The 25,205-nt window shown below is 44.3% G+C and overlaps 1 protein-coding gene across 1 annotated transcript in view; it reads right to left on the reverse strand.

The window, feature by feature from the left end:
- Positions 1-251: 251 nt before the first annotated feature.
- The window catches only part of LRRC38 (leucine rich repeat containing 38), a 43,020-nt gene continuing 18,066 nt past the window's right edge, over positions 252-25,205 (reverse strand). The window contains exon 2 of the mRNA XM_036742836.1: positions 252-3,530. Coding sequence (XP_036598731.1) covers positions 3,277-3,530 — 254 coding nt within the window. The 3' untranslated portion in view covers positions 252-3,276. The remainder of the gene's footprint in view (positions 3,531-25,205) is intronic.

A 25,205-nucleotide genomic window follows, 5' to 3' on the forward strand; every position in this document is an offset into this window, starting at 1 on the left:
TCATCACATTTATTTCCTGGAAAGAAACTATTTAGTAATGCATCTTCTTTGCATCCAATAATCTTATGGCATTTCCTGGAGGAACTGAAAAGTTAAGTGACTTGTCCAGGGTCACAGAGCCAGTCTGTGTAAAAGAGGGAAGACAGGCCCAGCCCTCCCTCACTCCAAGGCCAGCCCTCTGGCCACCACAGCACACTCCCTCTCTCCTTAGTAGAGTTTTGCCGTGCTCTGTTGCTAGGACTACTTTAACTGGAATAAAAATATGATCTTTAATTGCATATGAACATTTAAAATAATTACAATTGAAAGCAAAAATAAATGTTTCTTCCAAAACTGTCCATGAGATTTTTAGAAATAGCTGATCATCAGTTTTAGTTTGCCAATATATCACTAGCCGGTGGGGCCAGTGATGCCAAGCAGGCCCATGCTGGGATTCCATGTCTGCCATCCCAGCACCAACCTTGCAAAGTTCAAGAGGCTTATATCCAAACTGGTAGGAGGCTGATGTATTTTTCAGCTACAGCCAATCTTGAAGATGATAAGATGATCTAGTAAGTCATACAGAGACTGGAGTGGGATGAGGTGACATTGATAATAACTGACATCTATACAGACCTTTAAAGGATCTCAAAGCATTTATGCACATGTCCCCCCTCAAGTGATTCCCACAATTGGTAAACTCCTTGGGATTACATTAGGTTTCTCAGCTGCCGTATCACACTGTTGACATATACTGAACTTGAAGTCCTCTCAAAACCCCAGATCTTCTTCTAGTGCACTGCTGCCTGGCCTCACCTCTCACACTGAGTCCCAATTCTGTCACTATTCATAAGCTATCTGAACTGGGACAACTCATTCCAACTCAACAAGCCTTAACTCCAAAGTGAGGATGTCAGACCAGAGGTGATCAAGGTCCATTCTATCTTTAAAATTATATGATTGTATCAGATAATTTTTACTTAATTGATTTTCTTTGTCACAGGTAACAGTTTTACGTAGAAGGGGCAGGAGTTGGAAATGACTGTGATGTCAAGATAAAAGGCATTAATAAAACATCTAAAATAAACTAAAAATTCCATAATTATGATTAGAGAATGGAATAGAGAAGGATGTAGATGGAAGACAGAAAAAAAGACAGAGAACCAATGAAGAAAGAAAAATATAAGATGGTCAATATCCCCTCCACATCTTGGTGGCTGTTCTAACACCTGTCCCTTGTAACAGAATAACTTCGCTGAAATAATTTTCTTCCCTAACAAAGCTAGGAAGAACTAGTTTGGTTTTCACATCCTCTTTGAAAGGTGGAAATCGCATCCCATGAATGGGAAAGTACCACCATGGTCTCGCCTGCTCCAAAGAACCTTCAATTCTTCCTGACAGCCATGGGTGAGGTGGTTTTTGGAGAAAGTTCCAGTCTGGAACCACAAGAGGACAGGTGATTTTGTGGAACCTGAGGGTGTTAGGATCTTGATCTCTGGAAAATTTTGTGACACAAGAGGTAAGTGGTCAAGAATGATGGCAGACCATGAAAATGGACGCAATGACTGTTTGGCATTGAAAGCCCTTCATAACCTGGCTCTTTCCCACTCTTCCAGTCTTATTATACCTTATTCCTCTTTGATCCAATGGCACTGGCCTCTTTGCTGTTCCTCCCACAAGACACTTCATCTCTGGACTCTTTGCATTTGCACTGGCTGCCCTGCCCCCCCTGGCGGGAATGCTTTCCCTCCTTCTCTTGCCTCCTGGCTTCCTGGAAGTCCCAGATGAAATCTTACTTCCTACAAGAAGCCTTTCCCAATCCCCTTTAATGCTCACGCCATTCCCTTCGTGATCATCACCATGTTATAGACCTTGTTTGAATATTCTTGTCTCCATGTTGTTTCTTCCACTAGAGAGCAAATTCCTTGAGATCAGGGACTATCTTTTGCCTTTTATTGGTACCCCTCACGCCTAGCACAGTGCCTGGCGTGTAATAAGCACTTAATAAATGTTTATTTCCTGACTGATTGCATTTTGGGGGGGTATTCTTCTAGGGAGATGCCACAATTTCAATTGCCCTCCATTTCCTTGGTTCTCCAAATTGACTTTATAGATGAGGAGAGAGTTTCAGTGCCTTCCTCCAATCCCCTCTTGTATCTTCTCTCCCCAACCCAAGTTATTAGCTGGTACTACCGGTACTCAGCTGCTTTCCCTGGGTGGGATCAGCAGCTCATTTGTTCTCCCCTTATAATGCTAGATTTCAGAATCTAACCCATTAGCTCAAGTCATTAACTGGCTCTTGTGGCTTATTTTTCATAAAAAATGTGTTTACTTCTTGCTCCAATGAGAAATGTAGCAATAATAATTTCTTTAGGCGGGGATCAGGCTTGTGATTTCATCACTATTGTGAGCTCCTGGGAAATAACTTTCTCTTCCAGTGCAGATCACCACCTGGCCCATGACTTATAGACTTGCCTGGGGCACTGAGAGGCTAAGGCCCTTGTTAGTGCGAGGCAGAGGCAAGGCTAGCACCTAGATCTAGTTTCTGAAGCAAGCTCTCTGCTATTCAGCATTGGAAGAGTCATAATAACGTCAAACATCGATAAAAGTGCCTTAGAGTTTGTAAAGCACTTGACACACATTATCTCCTCTCACCCTCACAACAACCCTGTGAGGTAGGTGCTGTGACCATCCTCATTTTACAGATGAGGAAATCGAGGCTCGGGAGGTCCACTGACTTGCCTCGGGTCATGTGGTTAGGAAGCGTCTGAAGCAGGATTCAAACCCAGGTCTTCATGACTCTGAGTCACAGTTCTCTAGTCAGTCTGGGTCTGGGCTTGAACCCCAAGTTGTCACTTGGGGGGGGTGGAAGATGTTTTGGTCCCATCCCACCATGGCCAATACCTCAGTAAGGTCAGTGAGAAATGAATGGACTCAAATCATCATTCTAGCCAAAGGCTATGAGTCCCCTATAATTTCCTGGTTGGGCCTCCTCATCCTCAGGCAGGAAGCTTGCTTTGACCTTTGCTCTTCTTGTAGACCCAACCCAGAGGCTGGACAACAAAGGGACGGTTCCCTTGGGCCTCTCTCTTTCTGCTGACTTCTAAGCCTTGAGAAAAAAGGCCCCCAGCCACGCCAACAGGGTCTGAAACCTCAAGGTCTAGAGGAGGGCGAAAGGTCTTGCTGACCTCACATTGATGGCAGACAACACTCTCCAGTAGCCACCATTTCCCTTCTTTCCTCCGAGATGGGCTCCTGGCTCGGGTCCTCGGACACAAAGTGCAAGGAGTTCCCTGGTCAGTCATCCTCCTCTTCATCTTCTTCCTCTGTATCTTTGTTGGGAGCACACCTCTGGAAGCACTGGACCACAGTGGCCAGGAAGAAGCTGGAGATGATGGCGGCGATGGACACGGCTACGCCTGAGAAGATGATTATGAAAAGGTCGGTCAAGGAGAGGCTGAACTTGCACTCACTAAAACTGGCTTCAGACAGCTCATGCAGGAAGATCCTTCTGTTTTCCATGGGCAGGGAGCACTGAATTTCACTGAGGCCTAAAGGGGGAAAAAAACCAGGCAGAGAAGAGAGCTTAGAACCCACCAGTTATTCAACCCTAGGATTTAGAACTGGAAAGGACTTGAGAGATTATTTGGTAGAAACAGTGCTGAATTCCAATCCCTGCTATTCTACTTACAACCCATAAGACCTTGGGCAAATTGCCCATCTTCTCTTGCCTCAATTTTTTCATTAATAAAATAGGAATAACTCATAGAGTTTTTGTGAGGACCAAATTAGATAATATGTGTAAAGCACTTTGTAAACCTCTAAAAAATTTAGACAAGAATCGGTATTGCAAAGACATTGGTCCTGCAAACTCTCCCTATCAATGCAAATTGGCAAAGGCTCCATAATACCATCTTTGAGAGTTGCCTGGGACACTGAGCCAACACAAATCAGAGGCAGGATGGAAATCCAGCCTTCTGCCTTGGAGGTCAGCTCTCAATTCATTATATTCTACTCTTGCAAATCTTAAACTGCTAGATACAAATGCCAGTTTCTGTTACCTGAGTTGGGGAAGCTAGGTGGCACAGTGCCAGGCCTGGAGTCAGGAAGACTCATTTTCCTGAGTGCGAGTCCAGACACTGACATTTACTAGCTGTATGACCCTGGGCAGGTCACTTAACCCTGTTTGCTTCAGGTTCCTCATCTGTCAAGTGATCTGTAAAAGGAAATTGAAAACTGCTCCAATATCTTTGCCAAGAAAACCCCAAACAGGGTCTTGAAGAGCCAGAAAGGACTGAAAAACAACTGAACAGATTGCCTGAGTTACTCTGTGTATGTCATTTAACCTCTCTGGGCCTCAGTTTCCTCATCTGTGAAATAAGGGGGTTGGACTAGATAACTCTGAGATTCCTTTTCAGTTCTAGGTCCATAATTCCAGAGCAAAATCAAGCCTAGAGAAAATAAGTGACTTATACAAGCTAACTCAGATAATAACTGATATTTATTTATATAATGCTTTAAGGTTTATAAGGAATTTTACATATGACATCTTACTTGATTCTCACAACAAGCCAATGAGGTGAGAGCCATAATTATCCCTATTTTACAGATGAAGAAACTGAGGCTGAAAAAGCTGTTGTAATAGTAATAGCAACGGATATTTATAGAGTACTTTGAGGTTTGCAAAGCATCACATGCAACATCCCATTTGAACCTCACAACAATCTTAGGAGGCGGCGGGAGCTACCAGCACTCCTATTTTACCAATGGGATATTAAGACTCAGATCAAGTGATTTGTTTCAGGACAGATAGTGGGTAAGTATCTGAGGTGAGATCTGAACCCACATAGAATGCTTTTTCCACTCCGACATAAGCCATAGAGGCAAAAGGAACATGAGCTGACTGATAAAGAAACTCTCCTATGGAATAATGCAAAGGTCTTAGGGGTCCATGTAGACAGACCCAGAGACGCTGAATCACCACCTCAGCCCCAGTAAGACGAGAAGGATGAGAAAGAGAAAGCGTCAAAAGAGACAGAAAAGCCTAGCTCTATAGAAAGTCAAGCCAACAAGTCACTAACCACTTATTAAGCACCTACCGTATACCAGGAATGGTGCTAAATGCTGGCTAAGATTAATGAATACATGAAAGAATGAGAAACACAGAGAATCATTTCTTCCTTCCTTCCTAGACAGTAGGCATGCAATTGTCCACACAGTTCACAGACTCTCAGAGCTGGAAGGAACCCCAGAAACCGATTTGTCAAACCCATCATTTAATAAGAATGCCCTCTTCCCAATCTATGAACGAGTAAGTGACCATCCGGCCAAGCAGCCCAGTCCACCGAGGAACAGCTCAAATGATTAGGAAGTGTTTTCTGGCATCCAGCCTAAATCTATGTATCTGCAGCTTCCACCCACTGCTGCTCCCCATCCTGTCTGTTAGGGCCAACTGGAACAAAGCTAATCCCTCTTCCACATAGCGGCCCTTCCAGTGCTTGGAGACAGCGATTGTATCCTCCTGAGTCATCTCCTTAATCAAAGCTCGAACTTCATATCGAGAAGCTTTACTGGAACTGATTCTTATAATCTCCAATTTGGGAGACAGACTTTCTTCTTTCCTTAAAGGGACTAAAGCTTTTCTCAGACCACTTGAAATGTTTTGAACAAATTGTGTGTGGGGGGTGGTGTGGTGTGGGTGTGAATCTATGGGTGTGGGTGTGGGTGTGCACGTGTGCGTGTTTTATGGGGAGGGGGCTAGGGGTATACAAAGAACTACCCAATAATGTCCTAAGGAGTATCAATTTCTCAATTTGAAAAGTGGGGATAAAAATTCTTACCTCTTCCTTACTAAGCCTCTGCCCAGTTTTAATCTGTTTTTCAGAATAAATGGGCAAGTCACTTAACTCTGTTTACCTCAGTGTCCTCATCTGTAAAAGGAACTGGAGAAAGAAATGGCAAACCACTTCAGTATCTTCACCAAGAAAACCCCCAATGGGGTCACAAAGAGTTAGACACAATGGAAAAGACTGAGCAACAAAAACATAATATACACTATAGAATATGCCCTGGAGACACTAAGAAAGGCAAAAACAGCCCCTGCCCTCAAGGAGCTGACGTTCTAAAGGGGAGACAACATAGAAATAGCTATGTAGATATAAGAGATACACAAATCGAATGAGAGGTAATCACCGACGGGAAAGCATTGGCAGCTGAGAGAGACTAGGAAAGGCCTCCTACAGAAGGTGGGATTTCAGGTGGGTAGGTGGGAAGCCAGGAGACCCAAGTGAAGAAGGGCATTCTAGGCATGAGGGATGGCCAGTGAAAAGGCATGAAGATGGGAGAGTGAATGTTGTAGGGTTTTAGGGATGAAATCTTAGAACGTCGAATGCCAGAGCCAGCAGGCACCTTAGAGAATGTTTAGTTCAACCCCTTTGTGTTACCATTGAGGAACTTATGACCTGGAGAGGAGAGGGGTCTTGTCTAAAGTCACAGTAGTGACCAGTGGTAGAGCTCATATTTAAACCCGCGTCTCTGCAGCCCAAAGCTGCTAGTCTGACGTACTATACGGTGAATTGTACCTGTTTTCTGGCAGTCCTGCCAACATCGAATTTTGTTACTTTTAATTATTTTTGCCAATTTGATTGGCCAGAGTGGTTTCCTCACAGAAAGGCAGTGTGGGGTAATGGAAAGAGCTTTGGATTTGAAATCAGTATTCAAATCTTGCCTCCGGTACCTTCTAACTATCGCTGCTTCATTTTGTGTAGAGGAAGAACCCACTTTCAGGTTACTATTTCCAATGTGTGTTTCATCTCTTGTAAAATGTGTTTTCCTATCCTTAGGTCATTTTTCTATTAAGAGTCAGACAGAAAAAAAAGAGTTAGGTAGGAAAAATCATCCCAACCCTTATTATCTCTAAACACTAATAATAATAGCTAGCACCTTTACAGGGCTTTAAATAATTACAAATAACATTCCATTTGATCCTTACAACAGCCCTGTGAAGAGGTGCTATCATTACTCTCACTTTACAGATGGGGAAGCTGAGGCTGAGAGATTCTAGTGTTTTCTTTCTGTTGATTATCTCCCATTTATCCTGTACTTAGCTTGTATGCATGCAGTTGTTTGCATGTTGTCTCTCCCATCAGGCTGTGAGCTCAACAGCAGTGCCTGACTTTTGGCCCAGTGCCTGGCACACAATAGGTGTTTAATAAATATTTGTTGACTATTAATTGACTTGCCCAGGATCATTCAGCTCCAAATGCTTCCCTCACTCTTCCCTACTGTGCCACTTAGCTGCCGATTCACATTGGCTTAAAAAGAAGGCCAGCTAATTAAAGGCCTGTGAGCCTCCGCTGGCCTGCTGCCTTCACAAGTTGACTTTTGTTTATGGCATCAGTCTCAGCACCAGAAACTGAGGTGTGCCTCAGGACAGATTGCCTCTTTCCAAAAAACAGGTCTCGCATTTCATCTATCACTACAAGCAGGCACACAAGAAACCCATGGAAGTGAGGGCCTCTGGGACAAAGGCACAGAGAGACAGACAAAAGATTCAGCCTAGGATAGAAGACAGAGCCCTGGATTCAGCAGCAGAGGACTGGGGTTCAAATCCTTGCTTTGCCCATTGGATTGTAGATTTAGAAATGGAAGAGACTGGAGAGGCTGCCTTAGTCCAGATTCCAGATATGGTAGTTTCTAGATAAAGAAATTGAGGATCCAGGTTAAGTGACTTTTCCAAGATTTCGTGGATAATAACCGGCAAAAATCAGCTCTGAACTCAGGTCCTCCAAATCCAAATCCAGGGTGCCTTCCCTTGTATCATGCTACTCCTCTGCCTCCTCACCTCTCATGGCCCCTGTCTTTATCTGTAAATGAGCTGGTTACTAACGGTGCAGTGGAATGAACACTGGCTTCTGAGAAGACCTCGGCTCGAATGCCACATCTAACACTACCTTGCTATGGGACAAGTGACTTTGCCTCACTGGGTCTCAGTTTCTCCATCTTTAAAATGGGACTAAATGACCTCTAGGGACCCTCTCTTCTCTGATTTGATATGCTATGATTTGATTTTTCCATAGAATTATAGGATTTAGAGGTGGGAGGGACTCTGGCCCTCCTCCAAGGTCTGATTCTCATATTTTTATAGAGAAAGAAACTGAAAGTGAAGGTAAAATGAATTACCCCACATCACCAGGATCTGAATCCAGGACCTCTGCCTCCACATCCAGGTCTCATTCCATGGCTCTATTTCATCCCAAGCAGAGCACAGAGCTTTAATCTTTGAAAGATGCAGGGATTAAGCCCAGGACAAAAGTCCTAGGAATGGCTGAAATCAGATCCAAACTCAGGACTTTGGAGGTCACTGTCTAGCTGCTTCTAGTCACACTCCACGTAAATCTCCTGGACACTTCGCTCCCTGGGATAAGCACAGATCTCTCCTCTGGCTCTTAGGGACATGTACTGGGTGCAGTGCCTGGCACCCAGCCCTGGCAGAGATATGAGAGTAGCCTCCTGAATTAAGCTGTTACTCAGCCCATTGATTCAAAGGTGACTTGAAAAACAGACAGAGAAGTGGGAGATCTAGCTGGGGTGGTAGGGATGAGAGGCTGGTCTGTTGAAAAGTTAGCTGAGGTCTCCATATCAGCAACCCTGCCTCCTCAGAGGGTCCAAATGTAGCACATTGGCCCTCAGATACCTGTCCCAATGACACAGTAATAATAATCACGGACACATACCCTTTGAGATCTGCAAAGTACTGTCCCAAGCATGACCTATATCTTTAGAAGGCAGTGTGGTATGCTGGAGAGAGTGCTGGATTTGGCCGCTGAAGACCTAAATTCAAATCTGGCCTCTGACACTTACTCCCAGCGTAACCCAGGAAAAAGCAATCTCTTCATCTTGCCTCCACCCCTCTCACCTCCTCCTCTGACTGGGGAGTCTCTCTCTGTCCAGGGCCATCCTGCCTTTCTGCACTTTTCTACTTTGTCCCTTGAGGGGGAACCAGTCCTCTCTCCCTAACCACCCCTTCCCCCATTCCAATTCCACTGTGTGTGTTGTCTTCCCCCTTTAGAGTGGACTATTTCTCTTTTTGCTTGTATTTGTATTCCCACTAATCAGCATGGTGCCTAGCATATTGTAAGTGCTCAATAAATTCTGTCTGTCTATCTGTCTGTCTGTCTGACTATCCATCTATCTCTCCACCTCTGTCTACTTACCTATCTATATCTATTATTTACTGACCTATTAATTTATGTATATTTCTATTTCTACCTACCTATTTATATCTATCTATCTATCTACCTACTTATCTATCACCATCATCACCATCATCATCATTATCATCTCTTTTTCACTCTCAGTTCCAAAGGTAAGATCATCCCCATTTTTCATATAAACAAACTGAACCCAGAGAGGTTAAGTGATTCCCCCATGGTCACACAGCTAGTGAGTAGTGGAAGCACACTTCAAACCCAGGTTGAAGAAGGTGGAGATGCTGCTAATCCTGGTAGTGGATTAAACTACAAATGGCTTTCATTTGATTTTGACCTCAGTTACTTAGTCTTCATCTACTCAGTTCCCCAGGGCCAAGTGGGGATAAGCAGGGCCAGTGAGGTCAAGCTCAGATACACAAACAGGTGTATCTGAACCTGGCACAAACAGTTCTGGGAAGGAGTGTGGGAGCATAGGAGGTGGGGCCTGGAAGGACAAAGCTGTGATGGGACACCAGGGCTGCTGAGCTCAAGGACTAGAAATCCAAGAGAGGGGCTGAAAGAGAACCCCCACTATGCTGGTGTCCTGGCATGAAGCCCTGCTTACCCTGTGCCAGTCAGAGCTCTAGTTACCTTTACCCCATAGGAATGCCCTGCCCTGGCTCGGGCTTATCACACGGTCCAAGCCCTGGAGACATTCCAGCCTTTCTCCTATTGCTGAAGAGGTCACACTGACCCAGCCTAGGTTTCCTGAGAAAGACTCCCCTCCCTCCAGAGGTTATTTCTAGAATCCCTGGGTTTTTCATTGATTCGGCCACCTGCTCAATTCCAGCTTGTTTGTCCTTTCTCTCTTGCAGCAACAGATTATATCTGGCTGAGCCAAATATTTAAATGCATTTGCCTTCCCTGAACACACACTAAGTATTGAGCAAGGCTGAGGTCCAGCAGAAGCCAGATTGGGATCTAATATTCTTATACAAGAGAGAATCTAAATTCAGATTGCCCTGGGCTGTAAGGAAACACAGTAGCTTGCTTTTTCTGTTTCCCTTTCTGCTTACACACTCAATTGATCAATGAATCAATCAACCCACAAACACCTCCTCTGATGCTGGGTAATGTCCTAGGGGATGGGGGTCCAAAGCAATAATCATTTAATATCATTTGAATCTCAACAAGGGCCAGGGACCGAACTAATCAACCAGAAGAAGCACCTTTGTTCTCTGAGTAAACTCAGAGACTACCTCTTCCTATGTCAACAAGGCCAGATGGAGTTGACTTAAGAGCATTTTTTCTTCTGTTTATGGCTATTAAGGATGAGACCCTTAACCAGTTATCTTGAATAGTGGGACTCAGCTTGTCTTCTCCCTCTCCTACTCCTCGCCAAAGGAAAGTAAATTTTGATGGCCAAAAAGCTGCCCACTTAACTTGGGTTTTACTGGCTAGATTCATTCATTCATTCTTTTTTTCTTTCTTCCTTCCTTTCTTCCTTTCTTCCCCCCCCCACCTCTCTCTATCTCTTTCTCTCTTCTTTCACAAAATTGTAAACACATTTCCCTGATGCCATGGTCCCCTTCGAAAACGAAGGACAAACACGATTATTTACCACCTATTCAATTAAGAAAATTCCTTTCTCATGCTATGATTAAACATATAAGGAGATCATAAATTTGGGTCCTGAATAGGGATTGTTCTAAAATATATTTAATCCTTCTCATTATGAACTTACGTTTTGCCTCTGTGTACATACATGTTTGCTAGCTTCCCTAGCTTTAAGAGAATAAACAGTATGAATTTACACATCACCTAGCCTGTCTGCCTCTTTTAACCAAACCTTCAGGCCGACAAAAGACAAAAAGGAAACAATACCTGCCTTCAAGGAGACCACGTATGTATGCATAGGGAAACCCTTCAAAGGTTTATATTGGTACAACAAGTCACAAAAAGCATTTACTAAGTACATAGTATATGCAAGACACTGTGCTAAGCACTGGGGATGCAAATAGAAGCAAAAGACAGTTCCTGCTCCTGAAGGAGCTTACATTCTAATGGAGGAGGACAATAGATGAAATGAAGCTGAAAGGGGATGGGAGGAGATGGTGGTGGAGAAAGAAGTCCAGAGAGTCAGGAGTGAAGCCCCAGAGGAATGAAGGAGTAGATGTGGCTGACCTAGGCAGCCATCTTCAAATGGACATTATGGGAAGAACTGAGCAATCAGAAGACTGTAGGGGTGGAGTGGTCTCAGGGGGAGATGGAACTTCCAGGCTAAGAAGCCTATTGGATCATGGAAGAGAAACCAGTGTGGAGTGTCGGGAGTGGAACCCAGAGAGGAATGAAGAAGAGAACATGGTTGGCTTGGGCACTTTCCCTAACATGGAGGTTTCAAGAAGAATTGACCAATCAGAAAAAGGGGGTGGAGTGATCTTCCAAGGGACCAGTGTTAGCAAAGAAGAAAGAAGGTGGACTTCAAAGCTCTTTGTAAACCTCAGAGCATTTTATAGATGTGAACTATCATTGAGATTTCACTTTGGTTCAAAGTCTTTATTAAACTGCTGGCTACTAAATACTGTGATTCATTTATTACATGGTGTTTCAATACATTAGGTCATAGGATCCTCATGACCACTCTATGAAGTAGGGAGGGAAAGTTCTACTAATTCCCATTTGATACTTCCCAGTCCTTTCCAAGCTCTGTTGTAACTTCCACTCTGGCCCTTCTCTCCCACCTCCAGACTCTGTTTCTAGTACATTGGGCTCTGACAAGTGAGCTTTCTGCTGATTTTGCCTAAAACTTGGCTATAATACCACTTTCTGGCCAGCCTCAAACCATACCCCATACACTCCTCTGACCACTGGGACTTGGGTTCCCAATTCTGTGACCTTGGGCTCTGATGGATAAGCTGTGGTGCAGGGGTTGGGCCTGGAGTCAGGAAGACCTGAGTATAAATCCAGCCTCAGACGCTTACCAGCTGTGGGACTGTGGACAAGTCACTTAACCTTTGTCTGCCTCAGTTTCCTCATCTGAAAAATGGAGATAATAATGGCACTTACATCCCAGGGTAATTGTAAGGATAAAATGACATATTTGTAAGGTTCTTTATAAATGCTAGCTATTACTATTATTGGGCCGCTAGGTGGTGCAGTGGATAGAACCCTGGATCTGGAGTCAGGAAGACTCTTCTGGCCTCAGACACTTCCTAGCTGTGTGACCCTGGGCAAGTCACTTAACTCTGTTTGCCTCAGTTTCCCCATCTGTCAAATGGTCTGGAGAAGGAAATAGCAAACCACTCCGTATCTTTGCCAAGAAGACCCGAATGGGGTCAGGAAGTGTCAGACATGACTGAAGAACAACAAAAACACTGGTTGATGCAACATGACTGAACAACAAATTACTATTATTGTTGTAATTATTAGCACCTTACTAAGAATCAGGCCACCATGCCACTATGCTGCCACAAGTGCACTGTCCTCCTCTGACTTTCCAACTCTAGTTCTCCTTTATGTGTTATCTTGCCCATTAGAATGTAAGCTTTTTGAGGGCAGGGGCTGTCTTGCTTGCTTGTTTTTGAATCCTTAGTGCTCAGCAGACTTTTTGGCCATAGTAAATAGTAGATTCCTTTCCATTCGTTTGTTCATTCATCCATTCATCCAGTCAGTCACAGATGTGAAAATGTAGAGGATTAGAATCCAAGATCACAGAGGTAGAGAGTTTTAGAATCCAGGCTTGAGAGCAGGAGCCTTCTGACTGCAGACAAGTTCAATGTTCTATCTTCTAGATTACAGGGTCTTAACCTTTCTTGGGGTTTGGCCCCCTTTGGCAGTCTGGTGAATCCAATGGACCCCTTTCTCAGGATAATGTTTGTTACTCACATTTATGACTGAAGGAACTGTAAAATTTTAGTTTTCAGTTCATTCTTTTGTTTTCAGCCATGTCTGACTCTTCATGACCCTATTTGGGATTTTCCTGGCAGAGATACTGGAAAGGTTTGCAATTTGCTTCTTCAGCTCATTTTACAGATGAGTAAGCTGAGGCAAACAAGGTTAAGTGACTTGCGCCCAGTCACATAGCTAGTAAGTATCTGAGGCCAGATTTAAACTCAGATTTCTTGACTCCAGACCTGGAGATCTATCTACTGTCCCATTGAAGATACAATTTTTTTCCCATCCAAGTTCACAGAAACCATTAAATTAAGGTCTGATCCAACTCCCTCTTTTTACTGGAGAAAACTGAGGTGCAGAGAATCACAGAATCATAAACCAACAGAGATTGAAGAGGCCTTAGATCACCTCATTCAATCTTCTGGTTTTATACATGAGAGGGTAAGTAATCAGCCCAAGTCAAGAAGCATTTATTGAGGGCTTACTATGTGGCAGGCACTGCACCAAGTACTGGAGATACAAATACAAGTAAAAGAAAGCCAGTGCCTGCCCTCAGGGAGTTTACATCCTAGTGGGAGAAGAAAAGAAGTGACCAGGAAACTGAGTTTTGTTCTAGGAAGGGAGAAAGTGGGATAGGGGGTGAGGAAAAAGGTACTCTGGCCAGGCCATGGCAGTGAAATCTGGAGAATAAAGGGTGGCTGCTCTGGGCCCTTACTCAAAATGGAGGCCTCTAAAGTTCATCAATGGAAGAATGGGGCCATAGAGGAAGAAGGACAAGGCAGCTGAAGGATGGTGGAGAAATCTGGAGGGTAAAGGCTGGCCCAGGGCCACACAAGTAAAAAATAATAAAACCTCTTTAAATGGCAGGGTCAACTGAAGGAAAGTTCCATCTCTGTCTATAGAGCTTGAGGGTGGTCCTTCCAAACATACCCCTCCCCTTCTCTGTCGTCTATTATAACTGTTCATCTTATTGCTATCTCCATTCTGAGTCTTGCTCCATATTTAACATGGTGGAGGAAGGGATGGCACAACTATGCTGAAGGGACCTGTTAGCCACCCTGGCTTCCCATTTAAGGCTTTCTCAAAACTCTGCCTGTTCTCTCTGAGTCCTATCTCCCCTTGACTAATGACTTCACGGAAGCAGCTGACACCCAAGCCTGAAAGGACTGAATATTTGCCATTCTCCCGAAATAGATGGTGACACAGAGGATGGAAGATTAAGATGAATCTCCATTTGGTCTGTTCCTTGCCAGTGAGGAGTCCTGTAGGGACAGACCTCCCTTCACCTTGTGGTAAAAGACATTCTGTCTGGGGTATCTCCACTGCTTTGAGGGTCCCTAGAACAGATTGCCCTTTCACCAAAACTCAAGTGGTTTGGTAAACACTGGTCAAAGCATTTCAGAGCCTAGGAATTTGATCTGAAAGGCCTCTAGGGAAGCCACCTAGTCCAACCCTCATTTTATGGGTGAGGAAACTGAGCCTCAGAGAGTTTAAATGACTTGCCTAAGGTTCTGTTATGAAAAATTAGAAAAAATGTCTTTGTTAGGAAATTTTTTTCCAGACATTAAATGTAAATCTGCCTCTTTATACTTGCTACCCATTGCTGTAATTCCGTTCTCTAGGGCCAAGGGGAAAGCCTTGTCTCTTCCATGATAGTCGGTCAAATGCTTGATGGCGGCTATCACCTTCCCCCTGAACATCCAACAAGCATTTAATAAATACCTATTATGTGTAAGTCATGGGATTAGTACTTGGAGATACAAAGACAAAGGAAAAACAGTCCCTGCCTTCAAGGTGCTTACATTCTATTAGGGTGTACAACTCATAGACATGGACCCACCTATGTGCTAATTTGAGGAGGCGAGATGGAGCCCTGACAATTAGGAAGGGTTTCCTGTAAGAGTTGATATATGAGCTGAACCTTGAAGGGAGCTAGGAGTTCTAAGAGGGGGAGGTAAGGAAGGAGTGCATTACAGGCAGATGGCATTGAGACTGGAGGCAGGGAGGTGGGGCAGAGCACCCAGGGGTTCAGGGGAGTCTGCCTTCCTTCTGCCCCAGTAGGCCTAATAGGACAGATTCCCCTCCCTGGCCCCTGGTATGGGGCACACTGCCCCCAGCAGGAGCCTGATTCTGCTTCCAGTCTCTCCTTTGCTTCTGAACTCAGGTGATGCAGCAAGTGCTTATAAAACACCCTGGTTTCTTCTTCATGGTAAACACCTCACCCAGGAGGAAGCAGGAGGGAAAACCTGTCAATGTGATGTCTTTTCAGTCTGCAATCTGACTGTCATGTGTCCTATCCCGATTTCATTCATTCAAAGATCACAGATGCTACGGGGAAGGGACCTGAGAGGGGATCTAGTTCAACCCCTTTGTTTTTCAAAGGAAAAAATTGATGCCCAGTGAGGTTAACTCACTTCCCCAAGGTCAGAGGGGGAGAATGTAGCTGAGGAAGGATTTGAGTCTAGGTCCTTTGACATGAAATTCAGCACCTGAGGACCTGGGACAGCTCCGGGAGCCCTACAGGAGAAAGTGATCTTTCTGAGATCTCAATCCTTCAGCCTACTTTCATAAGCCATTCAGAGGCTTCATAACTATACTTTGGAGAACAGAATTACTATGGATTATGAGGCCTTTTAAAATCTGCCTAATCAGACATGAACCTAATGTGATGACTCCTAAGGTTACAATAGAATCCTAGATTTAGGGCTGAAAGGGACCTTCGAAGCCATCCAATTCAATTCTCTCCCTTGACAGAAATGGAAACTGAGGCCTGCCAAACATTTCCCAGTGAGACCACATGGCATAGTAGAAGGATCATGGGATTTGGAGTCAAGATTTTGGTTTGAATCCTAGTTCTGCTACTCATTGCTTGTGTGGGTTTGGCTAAGTCGATTTAACCTCTCTGGGACTCAGTTTCCTTATCAAAAAATAATTTAGACTCAATGACCTCTAAGGTCCCTTCCAGCTCTCAATTTATGAGCTGGAGCCTGAACACAGGTCTCTTGACTCCATTATATCAGAAGGTGTTGCCTTTTTGCTCAGTTCTTCTTACTGCAAAAGACAACTTGCTGAGGAGGCTTCCAAGAGGGAGCTCCCACCCCCAGGGAGAAAAGCCATCAAGAAAGTAGGTTTGTGATTCCCTAGAGCACTGACCTTTGCCCACTGAAGGCTCTTTCATTAAATATCCGCTGTTACATTTAAAAATTTCCATTGAAGGCTAAGATGCCCTCAGCCAGAGATACTTCACCTTATTAAGTAGGACACTGATTTCTGTTCAGTGAAAGGGTCGGCTGCCTCATCAAGTGCAAGATCCATCTTTAGGATTAGCCTCATGTGGGGAAACTGAGGCAGGGCAGAAGAAGTGGGGTGGAATAATGAGGCTTTATTCTTATAGTTCTCTCCCTGTCCCTCCCCTACTCAGGAAACTTGCATGACTCCCTTTTTCCAGGACAAAGTACAAACTTCTCACCTCTGCCTTTTCAAATCTTTTAGTAGCATCTTTCAAGGTTCAGCTCAGACGCCACCTCCTCCCTTTCATATTTCTGAGTCTCTCTCTTGTTAGTGACTCTCCCAACCCATAATTACCTTGTATTTACTTTGTATGTACTTAGTTCTGACTTGTTGGCATAACAATAATAGCCAGAATTCTTTTTTTTTTTAGCTCTTCAAGGTTTGGAAAATGCTTTACATATACTCACTCATTGGATCCGCACAAGATCCCTGTGAGGTCGTTGCTATTATCATCCCCATTTTACAGATGACAAAGTTGAAGTTGAGGGAGGTGAAGTGATTTGCCTAGGATTCACAGAGCTACTAAGTGTCTGAAACAGGATTTGAACTCAGGTCTTCCAGGCTTCATATTTAACACTGGTGCTCACTGCTCCACTTAGCACTGAGGTATATGTATAGGCTGCATCCCTTCCACTACAATGGAAGCTTTTTCAGGGCAAAGACTATTTATTTGCATAGGAGATTTTTTCTAAAGGCTTGCTTGAATTGCTTAATTTACCTTCTACATCATCAACAACATTCCTTCAGCATCTGCTGTGAGGCAGTAGAGAATGCCAGGCTTAGAGTCAGCCAGTCCTGAGTTTAGATTCTACCTTTGACACTCACCTGTGCAGGACCCCAGGGTAAGTCATTTTTCTTCCTTGTCCCTCTAGCAACTCACTAGAATTTAGCTACTAAGTCATGGAAGGATTGCAATCTGCATTTGTGGAGACAGATTCCACACTGGGTGGTCTTTATGGTCATTGAGTCACAGATCCTTCTTGTATTTGTGTTAAGAATGAGCGAAAAATAAAGAATAAAAAAGAAACATGGGAGGACACAAAGAATGATAAAAACAAAATCAGAAGAGTGATATACACTGAGGACTAACAAAGAGTTCTTGAAAGCATGGAGCAAATTCATTTGGCGATGGGGTGGGACTCTCCATTTTGTCCCAAGCTTCTCCCTCCCTGCTGATGGCATGAGCATCCTTCTGATCTCCCAGCTTCACAAACTTGGAACCATCTTTGACCTTCTTCTCTCTCTCTCTCATCCAATCAATTGCCAAGTCTTGTCAATCTCACTTCACAGCATCTGTGACATGTTTTTTCTTCTATCCACTCATGTAGCTTTATACAAGTTCAGCCCATCACCACTTCTTAGCTGAATTATGGCAAATAGCCTCTTAATTGTATCTTTGCCTCCAGTCTCTCCCCGCTCCATTCCATTCTCCACGTAGCTTCCAAATAGATTTTTCCTAAATATAGATCACATCATCTCTCTCTCTCTCTCTCTCTCTCTCTCTCTCTCTCTCTCTCTCTCTCTCTCTCTCTCTCTCTCTCCCTCCCTCCCTTCCTCCCTCCTTCTCCCTGTGTATGTGTGTCTTTCTGTCTCTGTCTCTCTCACTCTCTCAAAAATCATCAATGGCTCCTTGATTGCCTTTATGATAAAAGCACAAAACCTCCAGCCTGGAATTTAAAACCCTAGTCTCATTTTATATTATTTCACACACTCTCTGTACCAGTCAGACTGTTCTGCTGCCTGTTTTCTGTATGCAACATTTCATCTCCCACCTCCATGACTTTGCACAAGTGGTCCCCATGTCTCGAATGTTCTCTGTTCTCCCCTCTGCCTTGTAGACTCCTCATGTTCTTTCAAAGCACAGCTCAGATGCCCCCTCATACATCAGGCCTTTTCTGATCCTCTCAGTTTTTTAGCATTCTCTCCCTTTGGAAATTACTTTTGTAACTTACTGCTATATTCAATGTATTCCTCTCCACTTCCGGAGGAAAGGGGCTGTTTCATTTCTGACTTTGCAGCCCCAGCTACCAGCCAACTGCCTTGAACATTGTGAGCACTTAATAAATGTTTGCTGACTCAAATTTACAAACCAAACACCAGCTGGCAGTGACTTTATATGAATCCAGTAGTAGGATATAACAGGACAGGACAGGATAGTAGATAGGATAAGACAGGTTGGGATAGAATAGGATGGGGTAGGTGAGGACAGGACAGGTCAGATCAGGGTAGGATAAGATAGAACAGGTTAGAATAGGATAAAATAGAATAGGATGGGATAGGATAGAGTAGAATAGGGTAGGATAGGACAGCATAGGGTAGGGTAGGGTAGGGCAGGATAAGATAGGATAGGATAAGGTAGGATGGAACAGAGTAGGGTAGGGCGAGGTAGGATATTGGATGGTATTTAGTATAGTAAAATACATCATAGAATAAATAGCAAGGCACAGTATGGTTTGATATAGTATAACCAACATAGGGGAAAAGGTTATTGTTGATAACCGAGGTACCTTTACAACCTTAGCTGATGGGAAACCTACCTAAAACAAGTAAAATAAATACACTAAGACTTACCAGTGGAGGCTATCTTGGATTATCTGCCTCAACTGGACTTTCCTCCAGGCACAGGACTCAGGGCAGGGGGGGGGGGGTGCAGGGACAGTAGTGTTCCAGGGCTAGGGGAAGGAGAGGGGGCAATCACGTCATGTAATCTGAAACTAGAAGAAGGCCATGAAGCACAGGGATGGCAGACGGAAGGGCTGCCAAGGGAAAGAATTGTTTTCCTCCCCAAGATATTGGTGTGGGGCAAAGTCCCAGTCATCCCACCCTGGTGACAGCTCTGAATATATACTTTGCCTCTGACTCATTTTAATACTTTCAGGGACTTGTGATTTCTCTGGTGGAGGTACTTTCTCTACCCCTGTAGATCACAGATATCTCTGCAATTAGCGGACAGTCTTTAGGAGGTGCTTTGGCTAAAATGTTCATCCCCTGGGGCCAGTTTGATAAGGAGCCTTTCTCGACTTAGCTAGGCCAGTTCCTGTGGAACAGATAAACATCCAGCTGATTACAGGGTCTATACTCAAAACCTTTATTGGGATTGTTAGAGACTGTGCTTGCTCACCTTCATGAGTCTAAGGTCTTAATGTAGTAGATCCTGTTTATATTTTAGAGAATGATAACTGCTCATTAAGGAAAGGGCCGTAGAGATCTCTTGCGGTATAGGAATGTATGGCTACTGTTCTGTAAGAAATTATAAATACAGAGAAGACTTGTATGAACTTATGCAAAGTAAAGGAAGAAGAACCAGGGAAATCATATACCCAGAGACGATAACAATGTCCATGGAAAGAATGACACTATGACGGTGCAAACTAAAGTCTGTGAAATCATACTGAACAAGCTCATATGAGAAGACATTTCCCTCTTCTCTTTGTAAATGTGGGGACTGCGGGTGTGGAACACTGCAAATGATGTCAGATTGGGTCGATTAGTTTTTCAGAGCTTTTTTCCCCGCTTTGTTATGAGAGAAGGCTTTCTGGGATGGGAAAGGAGGATATATTAGGCTAGAAAAATAATATAAAACCAAGAAATATCAATATATCTTTAAAAATAATAACATAAACAATATTCTATAACGTATGCAGGAGAGGCAGTATGATGTTGTCAAGAGTTGGCCTTTAAGTAGGGAAGATCTGGGTTCAAGTCCTGTCTCTGATGTATACAGGCTATATGATCACAGACAAGTTACTTAGCTAACCATTGCCCTGGGGCACCTCTCTAGGCTGTAAATTATGGAGCAGTTGGAGTTGAAATTCCTCCATCCTAATTTATAATAATTATAATAAAGTTTATGCAGCATCTGCTATATTTCAGGTACTGCGTTAAGTGCTTTACTATAATAATTTTCACCATAATTTTTTTTTTACTTTACTTCATAATAATTATTTCATTTGATCCTCACAACAACCCTGGGTGATAGGTGCTATTATTAGCATCATTTTTAACAAATAAGGAAACTGAGGCAGAAAATGGCTAAGTGACTCGGCCATGGTCTCACTAGTAAGTAGCTGAGGCTGCATTTGAACTCAAGTCTTCCTGACTCCAGTAAACATTATATTTGTTGACGCTAATGCTTCCTTTTTTTTTCTTGTAAGCTGCAGTTTGGTAATCATGGTTTTATCTTTTATTTTCCTTTTTTATTTAAATGTTGTTGTTTATGGTTATTAACTTCCTTCTAAATTTTCTCCTATTATTAAATCCATCCTGCTGGCCCCTTCCCAATAACTCTCCCTCCCTCCAGAGTTCACTGATTCCATCTCTGTTTCTTCAGTCTGGGATTGTTCAGCAGGCGTTGGTTATGAAAATCATTCCCAGAATAGAATAGCTAAAGGCCCACTGGACTCTCCTCACCAGCTCATTACTAGGGGTGAGTGCTTTTGCCTCGCATTGAAACTCTCAGAGCAATTTACTCACCAAAAAATAAATGTTTTTTTTTTAAATAAAAAATGATCCTAATCTCCCTAGGACATCAGGAGCTGGTTTTAAATGAGTCCATGATCTTTCCAGAGCCGGTGGTGTTTTGGGGGAGAGCCCTAGACAGAGGTTTCTTCCTCCAGCCCAGCACTGCAGAAACACCCCTGCGGTGGACATAGGCCAGAGGGAGGGCCTTCCCTTTTTAGAGAGTCTCACTTCACTCCCTTCTTCTTCAGGGACTATTGCTTAGGCAGGGGTGGGGAACCTGCGGCCTGCAGTCAAAGGGCTGCACTTGAGGACCTAGAGAGCCACAGTGGCCTCAAGGCTGCAGGTTCCTCACCCCTGGCTTAGAGCCCAGAAATTCCTACCTAGGTCTGGGGGAAAAAATAGGAAACGAGACAAAAACAGCAAAATTTTAAAAACAAAAAGCTGAAGCTGGGAGGGACCTTAGAAGGGAATAATCCAAAAGTGAAGGCAAAGAGATTAACATTTATATAGCACTTACTCTGTGCTAGGCACTGTGCTAAGTGCTTTATGATTATTATCTCATCTGATCCTCACAACAACCCTGGGAGGTAGGGGCTATTATTTTCCCTATTTTTATAGCTGAGCAGTCTGAGGTTGAGTGACTTGCCCAGGGTCACACAGCTAGTAAGTGTCTGAGGCTAGATTTGAACTCAGGTAGGTTCTCCCAACTCCAGGTGCTGTCACTGTGCCACCTAGCTGCCCCCAAGATAGGTCAGAGTGGGAAGATCCCTTGGGACAGAGAATATCAGAGCTTGGAAGACCCTTAGATTGTAGGTCAGAATTGGTCCCTTAGGACACAGAAGGTCAGAGCTGGGAAGGATACTGGAGCTTATTTATTTCAGTGCCCTCATTTTACAGGTGTAGAAAATAAGCACCAGACAAGTGAAGTAACCTGCATGCTGAGGTTTACCAAGTGTGCTCCCCGTGACAGCTCTGTGAGTTAAACAAGAGAAGTATTATCATCCCATTTTATGAATGGGAAAACTGAATTTTAAGAAAGTCATATGACTTGTTCAGGGTCACCAGCTCACAAGAGGCAGATCTACTGATTCCAAATCCAGGAGGCTTCCTACCAGACTCCCCCACCTCTGACCTCCTGGACTGGGCCCTTGGAGGCTGTCACCGGCTGCACTTTCTCAAGAAGGAAGAAGAGGTTGGAAGGCCCATGATATTACAGTTCTAATGTTATGGGTTTGAGGGCTTTCCTTCCTTCACCTTCTGTGCTCCAAGTCCAGCCCAGCTCTGACTTTCTCTACTCTAACTTCTTTTCCAGCTCTGACATTCTCTGTTCTAAGGGACCTCCTACCTTTGACATTCTGTGTTCTAAGAGCCCTCCCAGTTCTGACATCCTGTGTTCTAAGCCTCTTCCCAGCTCTGACATTCTGGGTTCTAAGGGCTCTTCCAGCTCTAACATTCCGGGTTCTAATGGCCCTCCTACCTCTGATATCCTCTGTTCTAAAGGTCATTTTAGTTCCAACATCCTGTGTTCGAAGGGTCCTCCCAGCTCTGACATTTTGGGCTCTAAAGACCTTCCCAGCTCTGACATTCTATGTTCTAAAGTCCCTCCCAGCTCTGACATTCTATGTTCTAAAGGCCCTCCCAGCTCTGACATCCCATTTAGGGGTTCTACCAGTTCTGACATTCTGTGTCCTAAGACCTTCTTCAGTTCTGACTCACAGTGTTCTAAGGCCCTCTCAGCTCTGATGCTCTGTGCTTCCCTGAGGCTTGGAGCAGATGTGTACCAGTCCACAAGTCACAAAGTGGGCACAAATGCATCTGGAAAGCCCCAGCGGTGTGGGCTCCCAGAAGAGGGCCATGGAAGGTCAGCTGTCTTGGATGTCGATGGACTGCAAGTGAACTAGATGTGCACAGTATATATAGAAACAGACTCTGCCTGCCAGCAGGGGATCCAGTCACAGGCAGGGGCTTGGGCCTGAGCAGAAGGAGTCCTGGGACATGCAAAGAGGTTTCTACTTCTTTCTTCATCTGCCTGCTCACACATCATGTCTGCTTAGGTTTAGATCATAACAAGGGGAAGATGAAGAGAAAAGACATGGGGATAGTTGTCCCAGGCACAAGTTAGCATAGCTTGGGAGGAGGGATGGACTGAGAATTCAGGAGCAACAATCTACATCTCTTCCACCAAGCTGTCCACCAAAGGGGAGATGATGCATGAATGGTTAGGTCACTGCCTGTCTGTTCTGAAATCTAGTCTGCCCCTGACCCTTCCTCTTTCCTTTCTTCATTCTTTTTCTCCTTCCTTCCTCTCACCCTCCCCTCCCTCTCTCCTTCCCTTCCTTCTTTCCTTCTTCTTTCCCTCCTTCTTGCCTTCCTTTCTCTCTCCCTCTCCTTTCTTCCTTTCCTCCTTCCTCCCTCCCTCCACCTCTTCCTTCCTTCCTCTTCCTTCCTTCCCTACTTCCTTCCTTCCTTCTTTCCTCCCTTCCTCTCTCACATCCTTCTTTTCTTCATTCCTGTGTGCCGATGTTTACATCCCCAGATGGAGCCCTAGTGGGTGACACATCAGACAGAACACTGACTCTGGCATCAGAGGCCCTGGGTTCAAATCCCACCTCTGACACTTCCTGTGTGATAAGTCACTTAACATCTCTGAAACTCAGTTTATACCTCTATGAAATGAGGAGGCTGGACTAGAGGTTTCTAAGGTCCCTTTAGCCTGTGGATCGATACTCCTGAAATCCTATTTGCCACCAGTATGACCTTGGCTAAGTCCCCTAGCTCCCCTCTGGGCTTCAGTTTCTCCTTCTCTATTGGAGAAGCCTAGACTTCTTTCCTTTAAAGGTCCCCATCAGCTCAACGCTTGCTCCTCTGTGTCCCAAACCAGACCCTCCTCCCTACAGGCAAGAGAGGACTTGTTTTTGCATTCAACAGCCCCTAGTCTATTTTGGTCTCTCTTGGCCAAGGTAAAGTTCATTCCAATTCAGGGCAGGGACCGTTTCCTTTCTGTCTCTGCATCTCCAGAGCTCAGTGCAGCATGTAGTGAATAAATTCACCAAAGCACCTACCATGTGAGCTCAAAGCTAGGGATACAAAGTTGAAAAAAATGACATATGTGGTCCCTGCCCTCAGGAAGCTTCCATCCTACTGGAGGGCCACACCAGGGCTTACAACTCAGGTAAGTATAAGGAAAAAACCAAGTTTATTTTTGGTCTAAGTCCAAAAGGCCAGATTATTAAAGGGACAAGAGTTTTGGGAATTACTCTTGGGCTCTGGCATTCGCTAGGGTGTGCAGGGAGGAGGAAAGGATTCGAATCCGAGCCTGAGCACACTGCCTAAGGAACAGCTCCTATCACTTAGCCAGTGATATGATCCAGAGAAATCACATGATTTAGGCCTAACTGGCAGGGACCTTCGAGGTCAACTCACCTAACTCCCTTATGTCATAGAAGGAGAAAACAGGGACTGGAAGAGGTCACACAGGTCGTAAGGCATGGGGTCACAGAATCAGTCAGTGACCCCTAGAAAGGTCAGAGAAGGATCCCAGCATTAGAGTGCATAGGGACCTAGTGCAATGTCTTGATTTTACAGATGAGGAAACCATGGCTCATGAAAGGGTCATGACTGGCCCAAGGTCACACGGACAGCACTATGAATGGCAGGGCTAGGATGTGATCCCAGGTGAACCTATCACTCTTTCCACTGTATGAACTGTGAGAATGGAGCCACTTACAAAGACATTACTGTTGTACCAGAAGCGAGTGAGACACGCCACAGAGTATAAGTTTTAAATGGAGAATTTATTAGCCGGCGGCCATTAGGGGTATGCTACCCAGATCAAATGGCCCCGTGTTGGGGTGAAGGTGTGGCTTTTATAGGACATATGGGGGTACAGAGGTTAATTATCTCCTGGAACCTACAAGCCAAGTCACAGGGTGGGGAGAACAGGAACAAAAGGCCCTGACTGATCAAAAGATTCTGACAGGTTATCCTTAAGTGGGATAATCTTATTGACATTCCTTGGTGGAGTCACGGAGCCCCAGGGATATCTGCTAAATGCCAAAAAGATCTGAGTCCATTCTTTCTGGGGGTGCTTGTCAGTAGCTAGGGGGTTTCTCAGGGGTTCCTAACAGTAACTGATTTTTCCAGTATTACATTACAAAGAACTCTTCTTGATGGCCCAGAAATCATACCTCATTAGTCTACTTACTAGCTATGAGACCTTGCCCAAGTCACTAAACCTTTGTCAGTCTCAGCTTTCTCATCTGTAAAATGGAGATGATAAGAGGACCTACCTCCCAGGGTTTTTATGAGGTTCAAAGAGACAATATATGTAAAGTGCTTTGCAAACCTTAAAAATGCTCCATAAATACTAGATACTATCATGATATAGCC

This window comes from Trichosurus vulpecula, chromosome 2 (genome assembly GCF_011100635.1).
Source record: "Trichosurus vulpecula isolate mTriVul1 chromosome 2, mTriVul1.pri, whole genome shotgun sequence".
In the NCBI taxonomy this organism is placed as follows: domain Eukaryota; kingdom Metazoa; phylum Chordata; class Mammalia; order Diprotodontia; family Phalangeridae; genus Trichosurus; species Trichosurus vulpecula.